A 17,717-nucleotide genomic window follows, 5' to 3' on the forward strand; every position below is an offset into this window, starting at 1 on the left:
AAGGGAAGTGGGGCTGCCGGGATAGAACCGGCGCCCATATGGGATCCCAGGCGTACAAGGGGAGGACCTTAACCACTGCGCCACCGTGCCGGGCCCTCAAATAGTCTTTTGATGGAATCTTTACTTCTGTCTGTATGAAACAGATATCTGCAGAGATAATTTGATTTCCTTTTTATTCATTTTCATATGCATTTTATTTCTTTCTCTTGCCTGTATGGCTCAGCTAAAACTGTTAGTCCTGTACTGAGTAAAAGCTTTGAGAATGGATGTCTTTTTCTTATTTCAGCTCTTAAGGTAAATGTATTCAGCTTTTCCTTATTCATTGTGCTGTTGGCCATTGGTTTGTTATGCTTGGATTTATTATGTTGAGATATGCTCCTTCTATATTTTTTTTCCTTAATGGATGTACATGGTCTGATTTTTGATTGTCAAACTAGACTTTTACGCTTGGATAAAACTCCTTTTGGTTGCTATATTATTCTTTTTTTTATGGTAGGTTATATTTTGTGAAGACTTAGCTTTATGTTGATAACCTTAAAAAGCCAAAAACCAATGCTTATCTTGTGTTTGATACTGCTATCATAATCATGCTAGTCTCATAAAATGAATCAGAAACTATACCAACCAGACTTCTATTTTTGGTAAAGTATTATGAAAAGGTGTTGTTATGTCTTTAAATGTTTGGTAGAATTTGCCAGCATAGCCATCTGGGCCTGAAATTTTCTGTTTTCTATTTTTGAAAGCTTTTAGCTATGAGTTCAGTATATTTAATGGCTGTAAGACCATTCAAGTTCTTTCTTCTTGTGAGATTTATGATCATTTGTAACATCTTTTGAACATGTCCTTTTCTTGTTATCAAATTTATGTGTATGTCCTTTTCTTGTTATCAAATTTATGTGTATAGTTATTAGCAATGTTTTTTTTTTGAATCAGTAGTGATACACTTCCTATTTTTTCTTGATATTGATATTTTGTATCTTGCTTTTCTTTCATTGAACTAGTGAAAAGTTTGCCAATTTGGTCCATTGTTTTTGAAGAATAAACTTTTTTTTATCATCAGTTTTCTTTCTTTTTTTTTCTTTGTAATAATGATTTCAGCTCCTCCTCCTTAGATTTGTTTCTCCTTGCTTTCTTTGCCTAAAATTTTTGAAATGAATACTTTATTACTCAGAGACCTGTATTTCCTGATTGAAGTGTGTAGTGGTGTACTATTCACTACGATATCCTTAGCTGTGTCTCACAAGTTTTTTGATGTTTTTTTTTTTAAAGATTTATTTTTATTATTTTTTTCATTGGAAAGGCGGATATACAGAGAGGAGAGACAGAGAGGAAGATCTTCCGTCCGATGATTCACTCCCCAAGTGAGCGCAACGGGTCGATACTATGCCGATCCGAAGCCAGGAGCCTCTTCCGGGTCTCCCACGCGGGTGCAGGGTCCCAAAGCTTTGGGCCGTCCTCGAATGCTTTCCCAGGCCACAGGCAGGGAGCTGGAAGGGAAGGGGGGCTGCCGGGATTAGAACCGGCGCCCATATGGGATCCCGGGCGTGCTAGGCGAGGACCTTTAACCACTTGCGCCACCGCGCCGGGCCCAAGTTTTTTGATGTTTTAGTTTCTTTTTCTAATTTAATTTTTATTTGTTTATTTTTAAATGGATAGTCAGATTTACAGAGAGAAGGAAAGACAGAGAGAAAGATCTTCATCTGCTGGTTTACTCCCCAAGTGGCAACGATGGCCGGAGCTGAGCCAATCCTAGCCAGGAGTCTGGAGTTTCTTTTGGGTATCCCACATAGGTGCAGGATCCCAAACCTTTGGGAAATCCTCTGCTGCTTTCCCAGGCTAAAAGTAGGGAGCTTGGTGGGAGGTGGAGCAGCAAGAACATGAGCAGGCACCCATATGGGATGTGTGAGGAGAGGATTTAACCACTGAGCCCTGTAGTTTCATTTTTATCAGATTGTCTTGAGCTTGTGTTTTTGAACCGTTGATGAAGTAGTGGTATGATATTTATATCCAGAATTTGCAAATTTATCTGCTTTCTTTTTGTAATTGAGTTCTGGTTTAATTCTTTCATGGTCTGGGAACATATTTTGAGCATTTTTAATTCCTTTACATGTACTGAACTTTTTGTCACCTAGAACATTATGTCTCTTGAGGCCAGAATTGTGGCACAGCAATTGGAGATGCTGTTTGTGAAGCTGACATCCAGTGTGGAATCCGGTTGATGTCCTGAATGTTTTCTATCTGATCCGGTTCACTCCTAGTGTGTCTGGGAAAGCGGCAGAGGATGCCCCAAGTCCTTGGGTTCTTGTAGCTGTCGGAGACCTGGAGGAAGCACCTGGCTTTGGCTTGGTTGTGGCTGTTGTGGCCATTTGGGGAATAAACCTGAGGAAGAAGGAACTCCTTTTGTTTTTCCTTCTTCTCTGTAGCCTTCCTTTCAAATAAATTATTACATCTTAAAAACAAAAGCAGGGGTCCTGGCATGATAGCCCTGTGGCTAAAGTCTTCACCTTGCATGCTCAGGGATCCCATCTGGGCACTGGTTCTTTTTTTTCGATGACCATTATGTAGTTGATCAGGGTGGGAAGGATAGAGGGTTAGGGAAAAGTGGGTGAAATCATTGTTTCAGAATTTTCTGTTTCTTCTTCTTGTCTCTGGGGGAAGGGGAGAGAGAAAGAGGGTAGTCACACCCAGCCTCCCAAATGTCTCAGTACCCAGGGATGGGGAACCACCACTTGATATCAACCCTGGGTTCTGATGTGGTACATGTTCTGAGGCTTCTGCCTAGGTGGTTTCGATAGATCTGAAACGCTGTTGAATTTGCTGATCCAAGGATGAGGCAAGGCTCCTAATGTCTATTAGCTGCCATATTCGACCTTAAGTCACCATTCACCCAGATCTTTGCTGTTATTGTTTGGTTAGGGTAGTTATCTAATCTGTTTAGTTCTCCTTCCTCTGCTATGGTAGCCAGTGAGCTATCATATTCTCCATCAGGTCAGTGGATCAGAGTCTGTACCCACGGCTCTGTCTTTTTCACTTGTAGGCAGGCTCCAGGACCCAGAGCAGGCGACCTGAGCCCTGCCGGATCTCCTGCCCTCAGTGCTCACATATGCAGCACCTACCTCATGGGTTGGTCCAAGAACTCAGGCCAGGAGACCTGGTGCTAGTTCCACTTCCCACCCAACTCCCTGCTTGTGGTCTGGGAAAGCAGTGGAGGAAGGCCCAAAGCCTTGAGACCCAGTATTTGTGTGGGAGACCTGGAGGAGGCTTCAGGCTCCTGGCTTTTGGATTGTTTCAGTTCTGGCTTTTGTGGCCACTTGACTAGTGAAGTAGTGGATGGAAGATGTTTCTCTCTGTCTCTCCTTTTCTCTGTAAATCTGACTTTCCAATAAAAATAAATGAATCTTAAAAAAAAAAAAACCAAGAATATGACCTATCTTGTTAGTATTCTGCTTCTACTAATAAAGAATGCATTTTGTGCAATTGCTAAATGAAATGTATTTGCAAGTTTAGTTGCTCAGTAGAGTTATACATGCTTTCTTTATCTTTGTTGGTTTTTTTGTTACTTGTGTTTTCCATTGTTGAAAGAGCACGTGAATACCAATTATATCTTTGTGTGTGTGTGTTCATATATAAATGTTCATATATACACACATTTTTATATGTAAATTTATTTTTATTGGGAAGTCAGACTAACAGAGTAGGCGAGAGAGAGAGAGAGAGAGAAAGAAAGAGAGAGAAAGAAAGAAAGAGAAAGATCTTTCATCTACTGGTCCTTCCCCCAAGTGGCCGCAACGGTTGGAGTTGAGCTGATCTCAATCCAGAAGCTTTTTCCAAGTCTCCTGTGTGGATGCAGGGTCCCAAGGCTTAGGTCAGTCCTTGGGTGCCTTCCCAAGAGTTGGCTGGGAAGTTGAGCAGCTGGGATACTAACCCACACCCATTTGGGATCCCACCGGATGCTATATGAGGAGTTAGCCACTAGGCTACCACACTGGTCCCAGATATATTCAGTTTTACTTGGACGATCTAAGGCCTTTTTCTCATTATTTTCTACCTCTTCCATCCACCATTCAAGAATGCTCTGGTAGTTGCTTATATATTCTGTTCTGAGTTTTTTTGTTGAAATCAGTTGGAGGAATAGGGTGGAGTGTGTGGATTGCATCTTGAGAACAAGTGAAAGTTTCCAAAACTTTTGAAAATTTTGACTCATTCTGTGGTTGGAAGCAGAATTTTGGTACTCATAATCAGGTGCATGTCGCAAATTTGGAGTCTGTTTGATCTGTAGGTAATAAGAGTACTGGAAGGGCTGGGAGCTATACACAAGGTGGCTTTGCAGGAACAGTTCTAACCATGGTGTGGGGCTGGTTTGCTGATGATATTGTGATGGCCACAATTGAATGCCATGGTCAAGATTGCTGCCACTTTCAAGCAGCAGGAGTTGCAGTATTGCTGCACACAGCTCATGTAAACTGATGGCTAAAGCTAGATTACATGACAGTGTTGTATCTGAAGACAGTCTCTGTCTTCCGTAAGGCTCAGTTTTTTGAGGGAATTCTCTAACACAAGGGATTTGTGTTTTTCATGGCTAGAAAAGAATATGTGTAATTATGTTGTCCCCTTGCTCACAGGTAGTACATTTAAAAGAAAATCTTAGATTTAATTTTTAAAAAAATTTTCAGATTTATTTGAAAAGCAGAGAGAGAGAGAGAGAGAGAGGGATTTCCATCGGTTGGTTCATATTCTGTATGGTAGTAGTTTGCTTTCAAGGTCCTAATTCTAGCCAATAGTAGCACTATTTTGATAGCCTCTTATTCCATATTTAGCCAGCAGAAGTTCCTTCTTCCTTGGCTTTATCCTTTTAACATGTACCAATAATTTTCATAGTGCTTTTTTATTTTTTAGCGCAATAAAATGTTGCACATTTATCTTGATTTTTTTCCTACCCTATCTGGAAATTTCCTCAAGGAAATTTTAGTTAGGAGGGATAATAGGGAAGTAGAATTTCTATGCTTCTTTTGCATGAATGTACTGTTTATAGACATTCTCAGCATGTGAGAAAATTATATATATATTTATATTTATATAAATATATATTTATATATTCATACACAAATACCTGTTTTATATCTATCCAATAAAATTCATGAGTTCTAAAATGATTTAAATGTAACTTAACGTGGCCATTGTGGAAAATAGTATGGAGGTTTTTTTTTTTGGAGGTGATTAAGTTTCTTTATTGATAAAATGATTGCACTAGTTACTTTTCTTTTTTTTTTTTACATTTTTATAAAATTTTATTTTGACATTCTTTATATAGTTAATTAGGGTAAGAAGGTTCAAGGGTTACAGGAAAGTGGATAATACTAGTATATTTTCCATATTGTTACCTTCATGAACTGGAAACAGGATTAGCCTGTGATCTATTAGTACTACTACTGGGTGTATAACCAAAGGAAAGGAAATCAATGTACTGAAAAGCTTTCACGCACTTCTGAGTTTAGTGTAGCACTATCACAATAACCAAGATACAGAATCAACCGTAATGTCCATCAGCAGAAAAATGAATAAAGGAAAAGTGTGCAGTGTTTGGATAATGGAATATTATTTCACAATAATAAAAATGGATTTCTATTGTTTGCATCAACTTGGATAGGCTGGAGGATATTATGTTAAATGAAATAAAAAAGGCACAGAAAGACAAATACCACATGTTTTCCCCTATATGTGGAATTTAAAAAAGCCGATCTCATAGAAGTCAATAGTAAAGTAGTAGCTACCAGAGGTGAGGAAGGGTGTTGGAGAGGGAGATGGGTAATGAGTGCAGGGACATAGTACCTCTTTGTCCCTAAAGCTGGGTCCCACTCTTTGTGGTTGGATCCCCTGGTGGAATAACTTCTAATGTTCAACCATTCATTGTATATTTCAAAATAACTGGTAGAAGTGATTTTGTATGTTGTTAATACAAGGAAATGATAGATGCTTGAGGTTCCAGTTTTGCCAAGTACCCTCATCTGGTTGTTAAGCAATGTATACCGATATTAAAATCTAGCACTCTGCCTCCCTAAATGTGAATAAATATTGCATATGAATACAAAAGCAAACTTGTTTTTTTTAAGAGATTTATTTTTATTATTTTTTTATTGGAAAGGCAGATATACAGAGAGGAGAGACAGAGAGGAAGATCTTCCATCCAATGATTCACTCCCCAAGTGAGCGCAACGGGCCGATACTATGCCGATCCAAAGCCAGGAGCCTCTTCCGGGTCTCCCACGTGGGTGCAGGGTCCCAAAGCTTTGGGCCGTCCTTGACTGCTTTCCCAGGCCACAGGCAGGGAGCTGGAAGGGAAGCGGGGCTGCCGGGATTAGAACCGGCGCCCATATGGGATCCTGGGCATGCAAGGGGAGGACCTTAACCACTTGTGCCACCGTGCCGGGCCCCAAAAGCAAACTTCTTAAAAACAATCACAAGTTCACATTGATATTTCTAATTTCAAACACCAGAGTTCATTTCTCTTTTTCTTTTCTAGTTTTGTAACTTTCCTCTGACAGTGAGAAACTTGACTCCCATTATCTTAACATATTTCCTCATTGGCTGAATTCTTCATTATATTGAAAGCAGTTTCATGATTGGCAATGCATACCACAGCAAAAAAAGAAACAAATGTATTAACCAGAATTCAGTGTTTTTAATGGTCCTTTTGATCTTAGACAAAGAGTATATTAATTAATTAACCCAACCTCATGGCTTAAGACAACAGAAATGTATTCTTTCATTTTTCTGGAGGCCGGAAGTGGAAAGTTGAGGTGTTGACAGGATTGTGCTCCCTCCAGTAGGAGGATCTTGCCTCTTGAGCTACTGGTGCGTTAAGTGTTTCTTGATTTATGATGGTGTCATTTCCATCTCTGCCTCCATCTTTACATAGCCTTCTTTTTGTCTATCATCTATGCTTCTAAGAGATTCTTTTTTTTTTTTTTTAATTCTTGTTTTTTAATTAGAAAGGTAGATACATGGCAAGACGGAGATCAAGAGAGATCTTCCATCTGCTGGTTCAATCCCAAAGGCCACAGTGACTGGAGTGGCCCCAATCCAAAGCCAGGAGCCTGGAGCTTCTTCTGGGTCTTCCATGGGGGTGCAGGGTCCCAAGGGTTTGGGCCATCCTTTTATGCTTTCTCAGGTCATCCTCTACTGCTTTCCTGGGCCACAAGCAAGTTGCTGGATGGAAGTGGAGCAGGCTGGGACATGAATTGGCATCCATATGGGATCCCGGCTCATGCGGAGTGAGAATTTAGCCGCTAGGATATCGTGCTGTGCCCACATGTTTATTCTTACAGATGCATTCTTGATTGAAGATTGTTTGCACAGTGTTAGATATTACAACTCCCTGTTCCCTAATCTTTGTTTCTCCCCACTTCCACCTCTACCCCAAACTCTAGCCTTCACCTTGGCTATTTCTAAGTACTTTCTATTCATCTTGCTTTTCATTGAGGGAGAGTCAGGATCTTTAAAGAAAGGATTGTGTTTCATAATAAATTTTTTTTTTAATTTGTGTTTTTCTTAAGGAGTGCATATCACATTTTACTCAGTTTCCAACTTATTAAGCACCTGTTTTGTATAAGCACCGTGTTAATTTCTATGAACTGGTATTCAAGTGAATTAAAACAAGTAAGGTGTATTATCAAATACATTTGGAATCAAGTGACTGTGCTGTGTAACTAAAACGCTGTGTGTTTTAGAAGAGTGTAGTTTTAAACGTATGTCACTTTCTAGTCAGTTTTTTATCATACCTTTTAAAAACATCTTTTGTTTTATCTTTTTAAGGGTCACACAGCAATGCTTCATACTGGCTCATGGCATCCTAAAATAAAGGGAGAATTTATGACTTGCTCAAATGATGCGTGAGTATTACTGACAGTTTGTCCAACATACTCATAATTTTAAGGTTTAAAAAAAAATATTTGTATAGCAAATCTTGAAAATAAAATAGGAGTCCTAATGTTTATATATTTTTACTCTGTGATTTAATTTTAGCTCACAGTGTAATGTTTGATTTGATAAATATGGACATGCTAAAAATGATAACGAATGAATCATCTGATGAATGAATCATAATCTTACATTATTCGAGTGATGTTTTTTTCCTTGCTTACCAAGTAATTTGTATCTGAAGCCTGTCTCAGATCTGTTAGGACTGCTTCTGCCTCTATATCAAGTAAGCTTGCCATATTCACATCTTTAACTTAATATGAGTTTTTTGATGCTTATAATTTTTATGATTCTTTGCTATGGCATTTCAGACTTGAGAGTATGTTGACCTGAAGTGTTTTGAAGCCCAAATCCTGGTATTTGAGAAAGGAATTGTATGGGTATATTTAGAAGTTAAGATGATTATGAAACTGCAAGGTTGACCTCTACTCCATGACAGCTGGACTTTTCAGAAGAGGCACAGGCATGTATCATCAAAAGTAAAGACATCGTGAGGACTGAGCAACAAGGTGGCCATCCTCAAGTTAAGGAGAGAGGACCTTAGTAGAAACCAGTCCTGCTGATGTTGAGCTAGAGCTTATAGCCTCCAAAGCTTAAAAAAAAAAGAATTGCCCTTGTTCAGATCACCCAGTCTGTGTTACTTTGCTATGGCAGAATGTATTAGCCAGTTTTTTGTTGCTGTAAAATATGTGAGTAGCTTCTTGGGAATGCCTTCAGTTGGAGGCTCACGGTCCAAGGTTTGATAGCTCTGTTACTCTGGCATCTGACAGAAGCTGGCAATAATGAGGCGGATCTGGAGAAATAATCATAGCAGGCGGGTCTCCCTTCATAATGCCTTCATGCTTAAGTTACAGTGTGCCACCTCTAAGAATCTAATCCAATCCAAACAAAACCCTATTTTCAGATGCTACAATGGAATTATGCCTCCACCATAATCCACCAACTATCAGCATTAATCCATTAACAATTAACGTGAGACTTTGGGGTTCAAACATTCATATGACTTTGGGGAGTCCTGCAATGATCAGGATTCCTTGCTGTTGAGATCTGTTCCTATTCTGCCTTTTATCCCCTCAGCTAGTCTACCTACTGCACAGATACATTATTAATTCACTCATTCTAGACCAGTTGCTTCCCAGTGAAGAGAAATATTAGAACACAATAATGATGTAAGGCAGCTAGAATTACTTTTCTTCCCCAGATCATCTTTGTTCTGAGGGCCACAAATTCTAGCTTATTTTCCATAATCAATTTACATGGAAAGAAGATCTGCCACACATTTTTTCTGGCATTGTTAGGGATTTCGGTTTGAAAGCCTCATGATTTGTCACCTACCCAATGCTTTATTATGAAAAATAAATTGTGGTTATCATTTTCTTGACTAGTTTTTAGTCAAGCTGCCGACAGATTTCAAAAGATTGAAATGATTTTATTTTATTAAAAATTTAGATGTAAGCCTACGTGAATATTAATATTTAAGGTTATAACTGATGAATAACTCATAGTTGATCATATTCTACAGCCTCAGGATAAAGCACAGTAAAATGTTTTAAAGTCTCAGGACCTAGAACAAATACGTTTATTGAGTGCCTAGAAGAATGCTTGATGTTTGGTTATAAATGTGTGGATTTTCCTGTCTTTTTACAATTAGGAATTTTTTTGATGTATCACAAGAATATTTGTTGTAAATCTTAAAATGTGGAACTATCCCTCAATGTAGAATTCATATATTTTCTACTCATTTTTATATAATCCAATCCCAAGACGTCAGATTTTAACATTTTGCATAGTTTTTATACAACCTTTTATGTAATTTTAAGTTGTATTTGCTTTTCAAAAAGGTTTTATTTATTTGAGAGGCAAACACCGAGGGATGGAGGGAGAGAAAGAGGGCGAGAGAGAAAGTTAGAGAATGTTCTTCCACTTGGTGGTTTGCTTCTCAAATGATCACAGTAACAGGGTTGGAGCCAGAGGTGAAGCCAAGAGCTGGAACTCAATCTGAATCTTCCACATGGGTTACAGGGATCCAGGTGCTTGAGCCACCACCTCTGTTTCCCAGGGTATGCATAAGCAGGAAGCAGTGTTCACAAGGGGAGCGAAGACTCAATACCCCGGGGACTCTTGATTTGGATGCAGCTATCCCAAGTGGTGTTTTGACTGCTGTACCAAGCACCACCTACAAGTTGTGCATTCAAAAGTAGCTTCTATCTGCACTTGAATTGAAAAGTGCATCATGATCCTTTTGTAATGATGACGTATTTGATAGGGAAGCGACCACACAAGGGAAGAGGGTTGCCTTTTGGAGTGATGGAAATGTTCTCACGTTTTAATGCATAAACATTGGTAGTAACTAATGTAGTTATAATTTAAATAAAAAAGTTTGTAGCCTTTGAGAAATAATATTAACATAAAACTGAGCCAGTTTATATGAGAGCAAAAGATGCTGGCCTTACAGAGTTTGTTGTTTCTTGATGTCCCAGTTGGAACCATACTCATATTGTAGAGTAATAGTAAGAAGGAAAGGAAAGCTTTAGTTTGGCTGGATTTGAATTTAATTAGGAAGTATGTACAGTTAAGGAAAAATACATTTTGTTGTTTGTCAGTACAATTCAAAATTATTACCCCTGTGCATACATTAAACTCTGTAATCTAAATAAAAGAATAAAAGCTGCAAACCAATTTATAACTTTGACAGCTCTTTTAAGAATACTTTCTTGGTATGCACTTTTTTTTTTTCTGCTGCTTCATGTAAGAGTGCTTTTGTGTCATTAGTAACTGAGCTAGTGAAATAGCTTAGCTGGTAAGCATATTTTGCTGCAAAAGTCATTCCCTTTTGATCTTGAGATGAGCTATAGTCATTTATCTCTAGAGACTGTTATCTTGATGAAAGAAGAAACTTGAATAGATTTGCTTTATTAAACATCTACTTGATGTGTGAAATTATTTATTGTTGTCTGTATTTACAATGTTAATTCCCAGGAAAACAGGTGTCTTTATATTATGCGGCCCCCTCAAATTCAACTACACCTTCCCCTTTTTCAAATGGATCCATCAAGATGTTAAAATATTCGATTACTTAGTGTCATTTTTGTGTTTTGGACAGTTGTTAAAAGCTTATGTTTATTTAGTAGTAATGCTTCAAGTGATAAAACAGTTTATAGGTAGAAGATTTAAATACATTCAGCATATATCCTCTTCTGCATTTTGTTTTTATGAGTTCTTAAGATAATTAATATGCTAGTATTACTTGCCTTTTACAATAACTTTATTGTGCTATAACTCACATGCTATAACAAAATCTTTTAATGTGTATAACTCAGTGGTTTTAGTATGCTCACAGTTTTAGAAAATTTCCATCACTCCAAAAGGCAACCTTCTTCCTTTGTGTGGTCGCTTCCTATTTCTCTTCCCCTATGACCCATGAGAAGCACTAATCTACTTTTCATTACTTTAGGAATTTTTAAATGATGCACTGAAGGAGAAATAAATATTAATTTGACAACACAATTTCTTCATGTTAATGATTTATGCAATTACATTCTAGTTGCATTAAATATTTATAATATTTAATCTGCTGTGAAGGTTGTTTTCCTCCTGCTGTAAACAGCAGATTGTCATCACTATGTGCTTTAACTTGGCATAGTGGTGTATCACTGTTTAGTGCTGTTTAGTATGATTTTGTTGAATCTACTTCATTTTAGTTTTGAAACTTTGAGGTGAGGATTTCTTTCCTTTAATGTCATCTATAGGGATAAATGCAATGACTTTTTGTTGTTGTTGTTACTTGGAGTACCTTTCTTTAATGATACAAATAAATATTTTGATGGTAGTTATATTAGAGGTAATGATTAAAAATCTTTAAAGTAAACTTTACATTTGTTCTTAGTTTTAGAAACATTCCTTCTCTGTACACAAGAAATTGACATTCTTTACAGATCATGTTTATTTACCCACCAGAGCAGATTCTCAAGATCCTTGCTAATTGTGCACTTTGGGAACCTGATTGTTTGAATGACTAGTGGATTAAGAATCACAACTATGCACTTGTAATATAAGGGTAAAACTAATTTCGTGTAGCTGAGAATGAGAAAGAAAGCTTGGTAGTTATACCAAAGATTCTGTTAGTGTGGAGATCTGCTTTACAGTTCACCTAGGATTCAGTTTAGCTGGGGATGGTCAGAGTCATCCTAAAACTGTTGTGTAAAACTTTTTAACATGTCTGTGGAATGAAGAAGCTGTTGGAAAATTGACTATATAAAAATTCCAGGAGAAAGACATGCTTAAAGAGCATCACTGTAAGGCTTCTCTGATTCTTCTTGGGAAGTGATGACAGAACCAGGGATCCCCAGAAATTAACCATAGCAGTTGTTATGTGGTTATTCCTGTAGTTGAGATCCCCTCTCCCATTGTTTCTCCAATTATAATGGAGTCGTAGGTTGAACATGTGTTCCATTCCTTAATTCATACCTGAAATTACTTCTCTGAATTTAAAACTTAAAACATTCATTTGAATCTTAAATATCAAACAAGAGGGCTAACATATTGTACTTGCTGGTTACTGGACAGAGGTACATAGAAGCTAGATCAGCTGGGCAGGAAGAAAAACAAATAGCATCATGTAAAAGGGCACCATATTTCAGCCTTTATTGTCATTATACAAAAATGTAACTCAAACCCATGATCTTGGGGGCAAGCTTATAGATAGATTCACATGTTAGGTTTTATAATAGCTCTCAGAGGAAGAATGGGTTTCACTGTGCAAAATTTTGTTCTGCCTACAGAATTTTAAGAATAAATCTTATATAATTTGATGCTCATATGTAAAATAAAAAATTAAGAAGTTACACTGCTTAAACATAAAACAGATTCTAATAAGAAGTGCTAACAGTATATTCAGGTTTTATGTTTTATGTTAATCTCCACACCCCTGCCCTTGTGCTAGAATAGCTCCTCCACTTGTAGCCCCTGAAAGATGCCTTTTATCACTGCAATCTCACTTGTTTCTCCTGAATTTGAATAAGCAGATTTGCTGATGCCTATCGAAGACTTCTTTCATTGCTTGTAGTTATCATGCCTGGCTTGTGTAATTGGGTAGTCATCAGAAAAGGGGGGTGATGGTGGATTTTTTTTTTAACCTTTGAAAGTGATACGCCTTTCAGCCTTGGCAGATTTCAGTGTTCTATCTTTGTCTCTAAAATCCACATCGGAAATGCTGAGAGTTCCCATGCTGGAGTTAGGAGAGGTCGTTGTCGGTAGGATCCTGTGGCACTTTTCAGAAATTAGAGGGTCATCCAGCAAAACTAGGCCACATAGTCCAAGGATCAAGTGCACCCAGTAATATCACTTGGATTTAGAGATCTGCATGCTGTTAAGCTTATCTGTAATTTGGTTCTGGTTTCTGTTTACCAATTCAATCCCAACACAGTTTTAGTGTTGCTGAAAATGCTTTACTATATCAGTTGATGCATATTAAAGTCCGTTTTCATTTTTATTTAGTTTTCTTTCTGGTAGGTGCCAGGTTTATATGTATTTGTCAGAGGAACTCTGCATATGGCCTTATGTGTCAACTTACCTGTCTCCTCCTTGTGGTACAAGGATGTAGTGAGTGGTTCTGTGCATATTCTGTACAATAAAAAGCTCTAGCTTTGGTTTAGTCCTTGGTAATTTTAATTGAATCCTTTCCTTGGTGATACAATTTGCTAGCGTATTCATTTCTCAAGCCTAATTAAAAATAGTGAACAGAATACATTGCTATACATATGCTATTCTCTGAAATTAGTCGGGAATGATACCACATAAAGTAAATGATCTGGCATAGTCTTTTAACCTTTGTTATGATCAGTGAGGTCTTTTTGAATATGCTTCTCTGCCTGTACGACACTGCTGTTTAACTTCCTGCTATAGCATACGCATTATGAATCTTCAGAACTGCTCAAGGTAGTTGTACGTGTAGGGTCAGATAGGTATTAATTTAAATAGTGTGTGGAGTGTTGCCAAAAAATGTGGCCTTTGTTGTTGCCTCCTTGTGTCTGTGACCCTGTAAAGATGAGGTCGTATTTCTTGCCTCTGGATGACCTTGTGACTTACTGTGGCAGAGATGGTGTTCAGTAGTGTTAGAAGCCTTATACATTTTTGCTCTTGTAACTCTGTCTAGATGACATGAGAAAGAGCTTGGAATAACTGGCTGAGTGTGTTCGACCATATCTCATTAAAGAACCAGGCAACCCTGGGAAAGCATTCGAGGACAGCCCAAAGCTTTGGGACTCTGCTCCCATGTGGGAGACTCAGAAGGCACTCTGGTCCCATGTGGGAGACTCGGAAGGTGCTCCTGGCTCCTGGCTTCTGATTGGCACAGCTCCAGCTGTTGTGGCTACATGGGGAGTGAATCATTGGACGGAAGATCTTCTCTGTCTCTCCTCTTCTCTGTATATCTGACTTTCCAATAAAAATAAAATAAATGAAAAAGTATTTAAAGAACCAGGCAGCCACAAATATTTTAAGGGTGGCTGTCAACCTGTGACATTCTGTTGCAGAGCCATGAGGGCACAACCAACATGGAATTGCCAGCTGTCTTGTAGAATTAAGAGCACTAGGTATAGTTTTAATCTACTAGGTTTGGGGTTGTTATTTAACAGTGTCTAACTAACATGCATGATGGCCTTGGACTATGTGCCTTTGAGGGGATAAAATTTCAGACACCAGCTTGCTTTTGGCCACTTGCTTTGTTCCAGAAAATTTTTCTGAATGATATGTTTACAAAGTCAGTGAACCTAAGGGAAAAAAAAACCTTGTTTCCATTGTTGTTGGCCACTTCTAGTTTTTGTTGTTGTTGTTGTTGTTGTTGGATTAAACTACCCTCTTGCAAATAATGCTTCATTGTTGTTTTGTTCTCCTTTGACAACACCATTTCATGTATTATTTGCTTTGGGGACATTATCAGAAACAGGAACTCAAGAAATTCTCTTACATCTGGTGTTAAGTTTTTTTAAATATATTTTTATTTTGAATTTTGAATAATGTGTTACAATTTCGTATAGGCTGGGATTCCCCCTCCTGACTCCCACCCTGACAGATTTTCCCCATTTTACTACAATAGTGTAGTCCTTCAGAAGAAATCATAATTCTGTCAGTCTCTTGTTTAAGTGTACCCTGACATTCTTAGTTGGTGTTAAGATTTTAATCCTGTGTGTGCTCAGTGTTTTGGTGAAATACGTTAAGGGTTTTCTTGTTTGTTTAGTCGTAACACAAGTTGTTTTGAGCATTTAGACTATGCATTGGCACTGTGCCAAGGGCTTCTGTGAGCTTATAGTCTGGGAAAATACTGACTAGTGAACCACAAATTAAAATATAGTGGGGTGGGATTTCTTATGACAGCAACAATAGGGGGGGATAATTGAGGTATCAGTGGATCTCCCTTGGAAATGATAGATTTTAAGTCTGCAGAGTGAGTGGGAATTAGTTAGCAAGAGGGAGCAGAAATAGCATTTTAGGCATGGAAATGTAGAGACCTGAGGCATAATATATTGTTAAATATGGCTGGGAATAAAGAATAAATGATTATTGGTGAATGATGAATCTAGCATATAATTAGAAACCAGACCACGCAAGTTATTATGGGATATATCTTTCTGGGGAAGCTAGAATAAAAGGAATCAAGACTAGATGCAGAAAGACCAGTTAGGAATATGTTGCAATGATTTGTGTTAAATGTGATGGTACTATATGTGAAGATACCAGAAATTGACTTGAAGAGAAATGGATGAATTCAAGTAAAAGGCAAAATCCATAGGACAGAATAAAAAATGAAAAGTATACTGGAGAGGGAAGAGTTAAGGATACTGTCCAAAGTTTTATCACTGACGGGAATGGATATCATAGTAGCTAAGTAAGGTTTTGGGGGGAAGGCATTTTTAATTCTCAATGTGTTACGTTAAAAGTATATGTGAGGGGCCCGGCGCAGTGTGCTACCGCCTAAAGTCCTTGCCTTGAACATGCAGGGGGTTCCATATGGGTGCTGGTTCTAATCCCGGCAGTGCCACTTTCCATCCAGCTTCCTGCTTGGGGCCTGGGAAATCAGTCGAGGATGGCCCAAAGCCTTGGGACCCTGCACTTGGCATTGGAGACCTGGAAAAAGTTCCTGGCGCCTGGCTTTGAATTGGCACAGCTCCAGCTGTTGTGGCCCGCTTGGGGAGTGAATCATTGGACGGTAGATCTTCCTCTCTTGTCTCTCCTCCTCTCTGTATATCTGACTTTGCAACAAAAATCTTAAAAAAAAAAAAGTATATGTGAGGCCCAGGCCAGTGGCTTAGTAGCTCCAGTCCTCACCTTACATGCGCGGGAATCCCCTGTGGGTGCTGGTTCTATTCCTGGCCAGTCCCCTTCCAATCCAGCTGCCTGCTTGTGGCTTGGGAAAGCAGTAGAGGATGGCCTGCGGCCTTGGGACCCTGTGCCATGTGGGGAACCTGGAGGCTTCTCTGGCTCTTGGCTCCTGGTTTCAGATTGGCTCAGTTCTGGCCATTATGGCCACTTCAGGGGTGAATCAGTGGGCAGAGTATTTTCCTCTCTCTCTCTTTCTCTCCTCTCTGCATATCTGCCTTTCCAATGAAAATAAATAAATATTTTTCAAAAGTATATGAGAATCTTTTAAGGCATGTTTACCAAGCAATTTGTTGGTTACTTTTTTGTTTTTAATAAGTGCAATGTATTGTTTACCAGTTGGTTAATGATCTCATAGTCTATTAGCATGTACAACTTTCCCCCTGGAACACAGTACAAAGGAAATGAAGAACATATTTTCTGCCTATGGGAAGTGTATAATAAGAGTAACAGGCACACAGCAATTGGAAAGTGACTGATCCATATCTCCAATATGCCCTTTACGTACATAATTCTAAGTGTTGGGGAGATGCAGATTAACTGTGTAGTGCATCAATCAAAAGAGCTGCAAGGGGATTAACATTGCGGTGTAATGGATAAAACCATCACCTGTATGACAGCATTCATATGTGCATTTGTTTAAGTTCTGCTGCTCTACTTCCAATCCAGTTCCCTGCTAATAGCGTGGGAAAAGCTGCAGAAGACGGTTGGTGTTTGGTCACCTGCTATCCATATGGGAGACCTGGATCAAGCTTCTTGTTGTATTGTGCTTCCTTGTACTCTGTAGTTCTGATTTTCAAATAAATAAATAAAAAAAAATCTTGTAAAGCAGCACTCAGCAAAGTGCTCCATCAGCAGTTAACAAGAATTAATGGTGCATTTATTATTATTATTGTGCTTTGGACACTAAAAGTGCATCAATGAACAAAACAAACATCTTTACTATAATTCTGCTTGCATGCTCTGCTATCCCATTCACTTTAAAGATAGATAAACACAGAGACGCTAAACAGATATTTAATGGAGATGAATACATAGCTTCTTGGTTACCCTTTAATTCAGGAAATAACCTGTTTTGGAGATCGTCTTTGAGAATCATGAGTAAATGATAGTTGAAACTATGGGTAGGTAACGAGATCAACCGGGCAGGGTATCTTTTACTTGTTAAAACAGAGCCTGGGAATGAATACTGAGAAATGGTGATGTTTAAGAAACAAGGAGAAATTTAACAAGCTTATTGAATAAGCTCCAGCAGAGAGATAGAAGGAAAATTAAGAGAATGCAAAGTCATAGGAATACAGCAGTTCCTAAATCAGGGTTATGAGGATGGAGATTAGGGCCAAAAGTTTTTTTTGAGGTCAAGT

At 38.4% G+C, this 17,717-nt stretch overlaps 1 protein-coding gene across 3 annotated transcripts in view; it reads left to right on the forward strand.

The window, feature by feature from the left end:
- WDR70 (WD repeat domain 70) overlaps positions 1-17,717 on the forward strand; it is a 201,456-nt gene that overhangs the window by 65,131 nt on the left and 118,608 nt on the right. For all 3 annotated transcript variants that reach the window (XM_040977476.1, XM_040977475.1, XM_040977477.1), the window contains one exon: positions 7,813-7,889. In XM_040977476.1, the coding sequence (XP_040833410.1) occupies positions 7,813-7,889 (77 nt within the window). The remainder of the gene's footprint in view (positions 1-7,812; positions 7,890-17,717) is intronic.

The sequence above is a fragment of the Ochotona curzoniae genome, unplaced genomic scaffold (genome assembly GCF_017591425.1).
Source record: "Ochotona curzoniae isolate NIBS_2020 unplaced genomic scaffold, NIBS_Ocur_1.0 contig_2754, whole genome shotgun sequence".
Classification (NCBI taxonomy): domain Eukaryota; kingdom Metazoa; phylum Chordata; class Mammalia; order Lagomorpha; family Ochotonidae; genus Ochotona; species Ochotona curzoniae.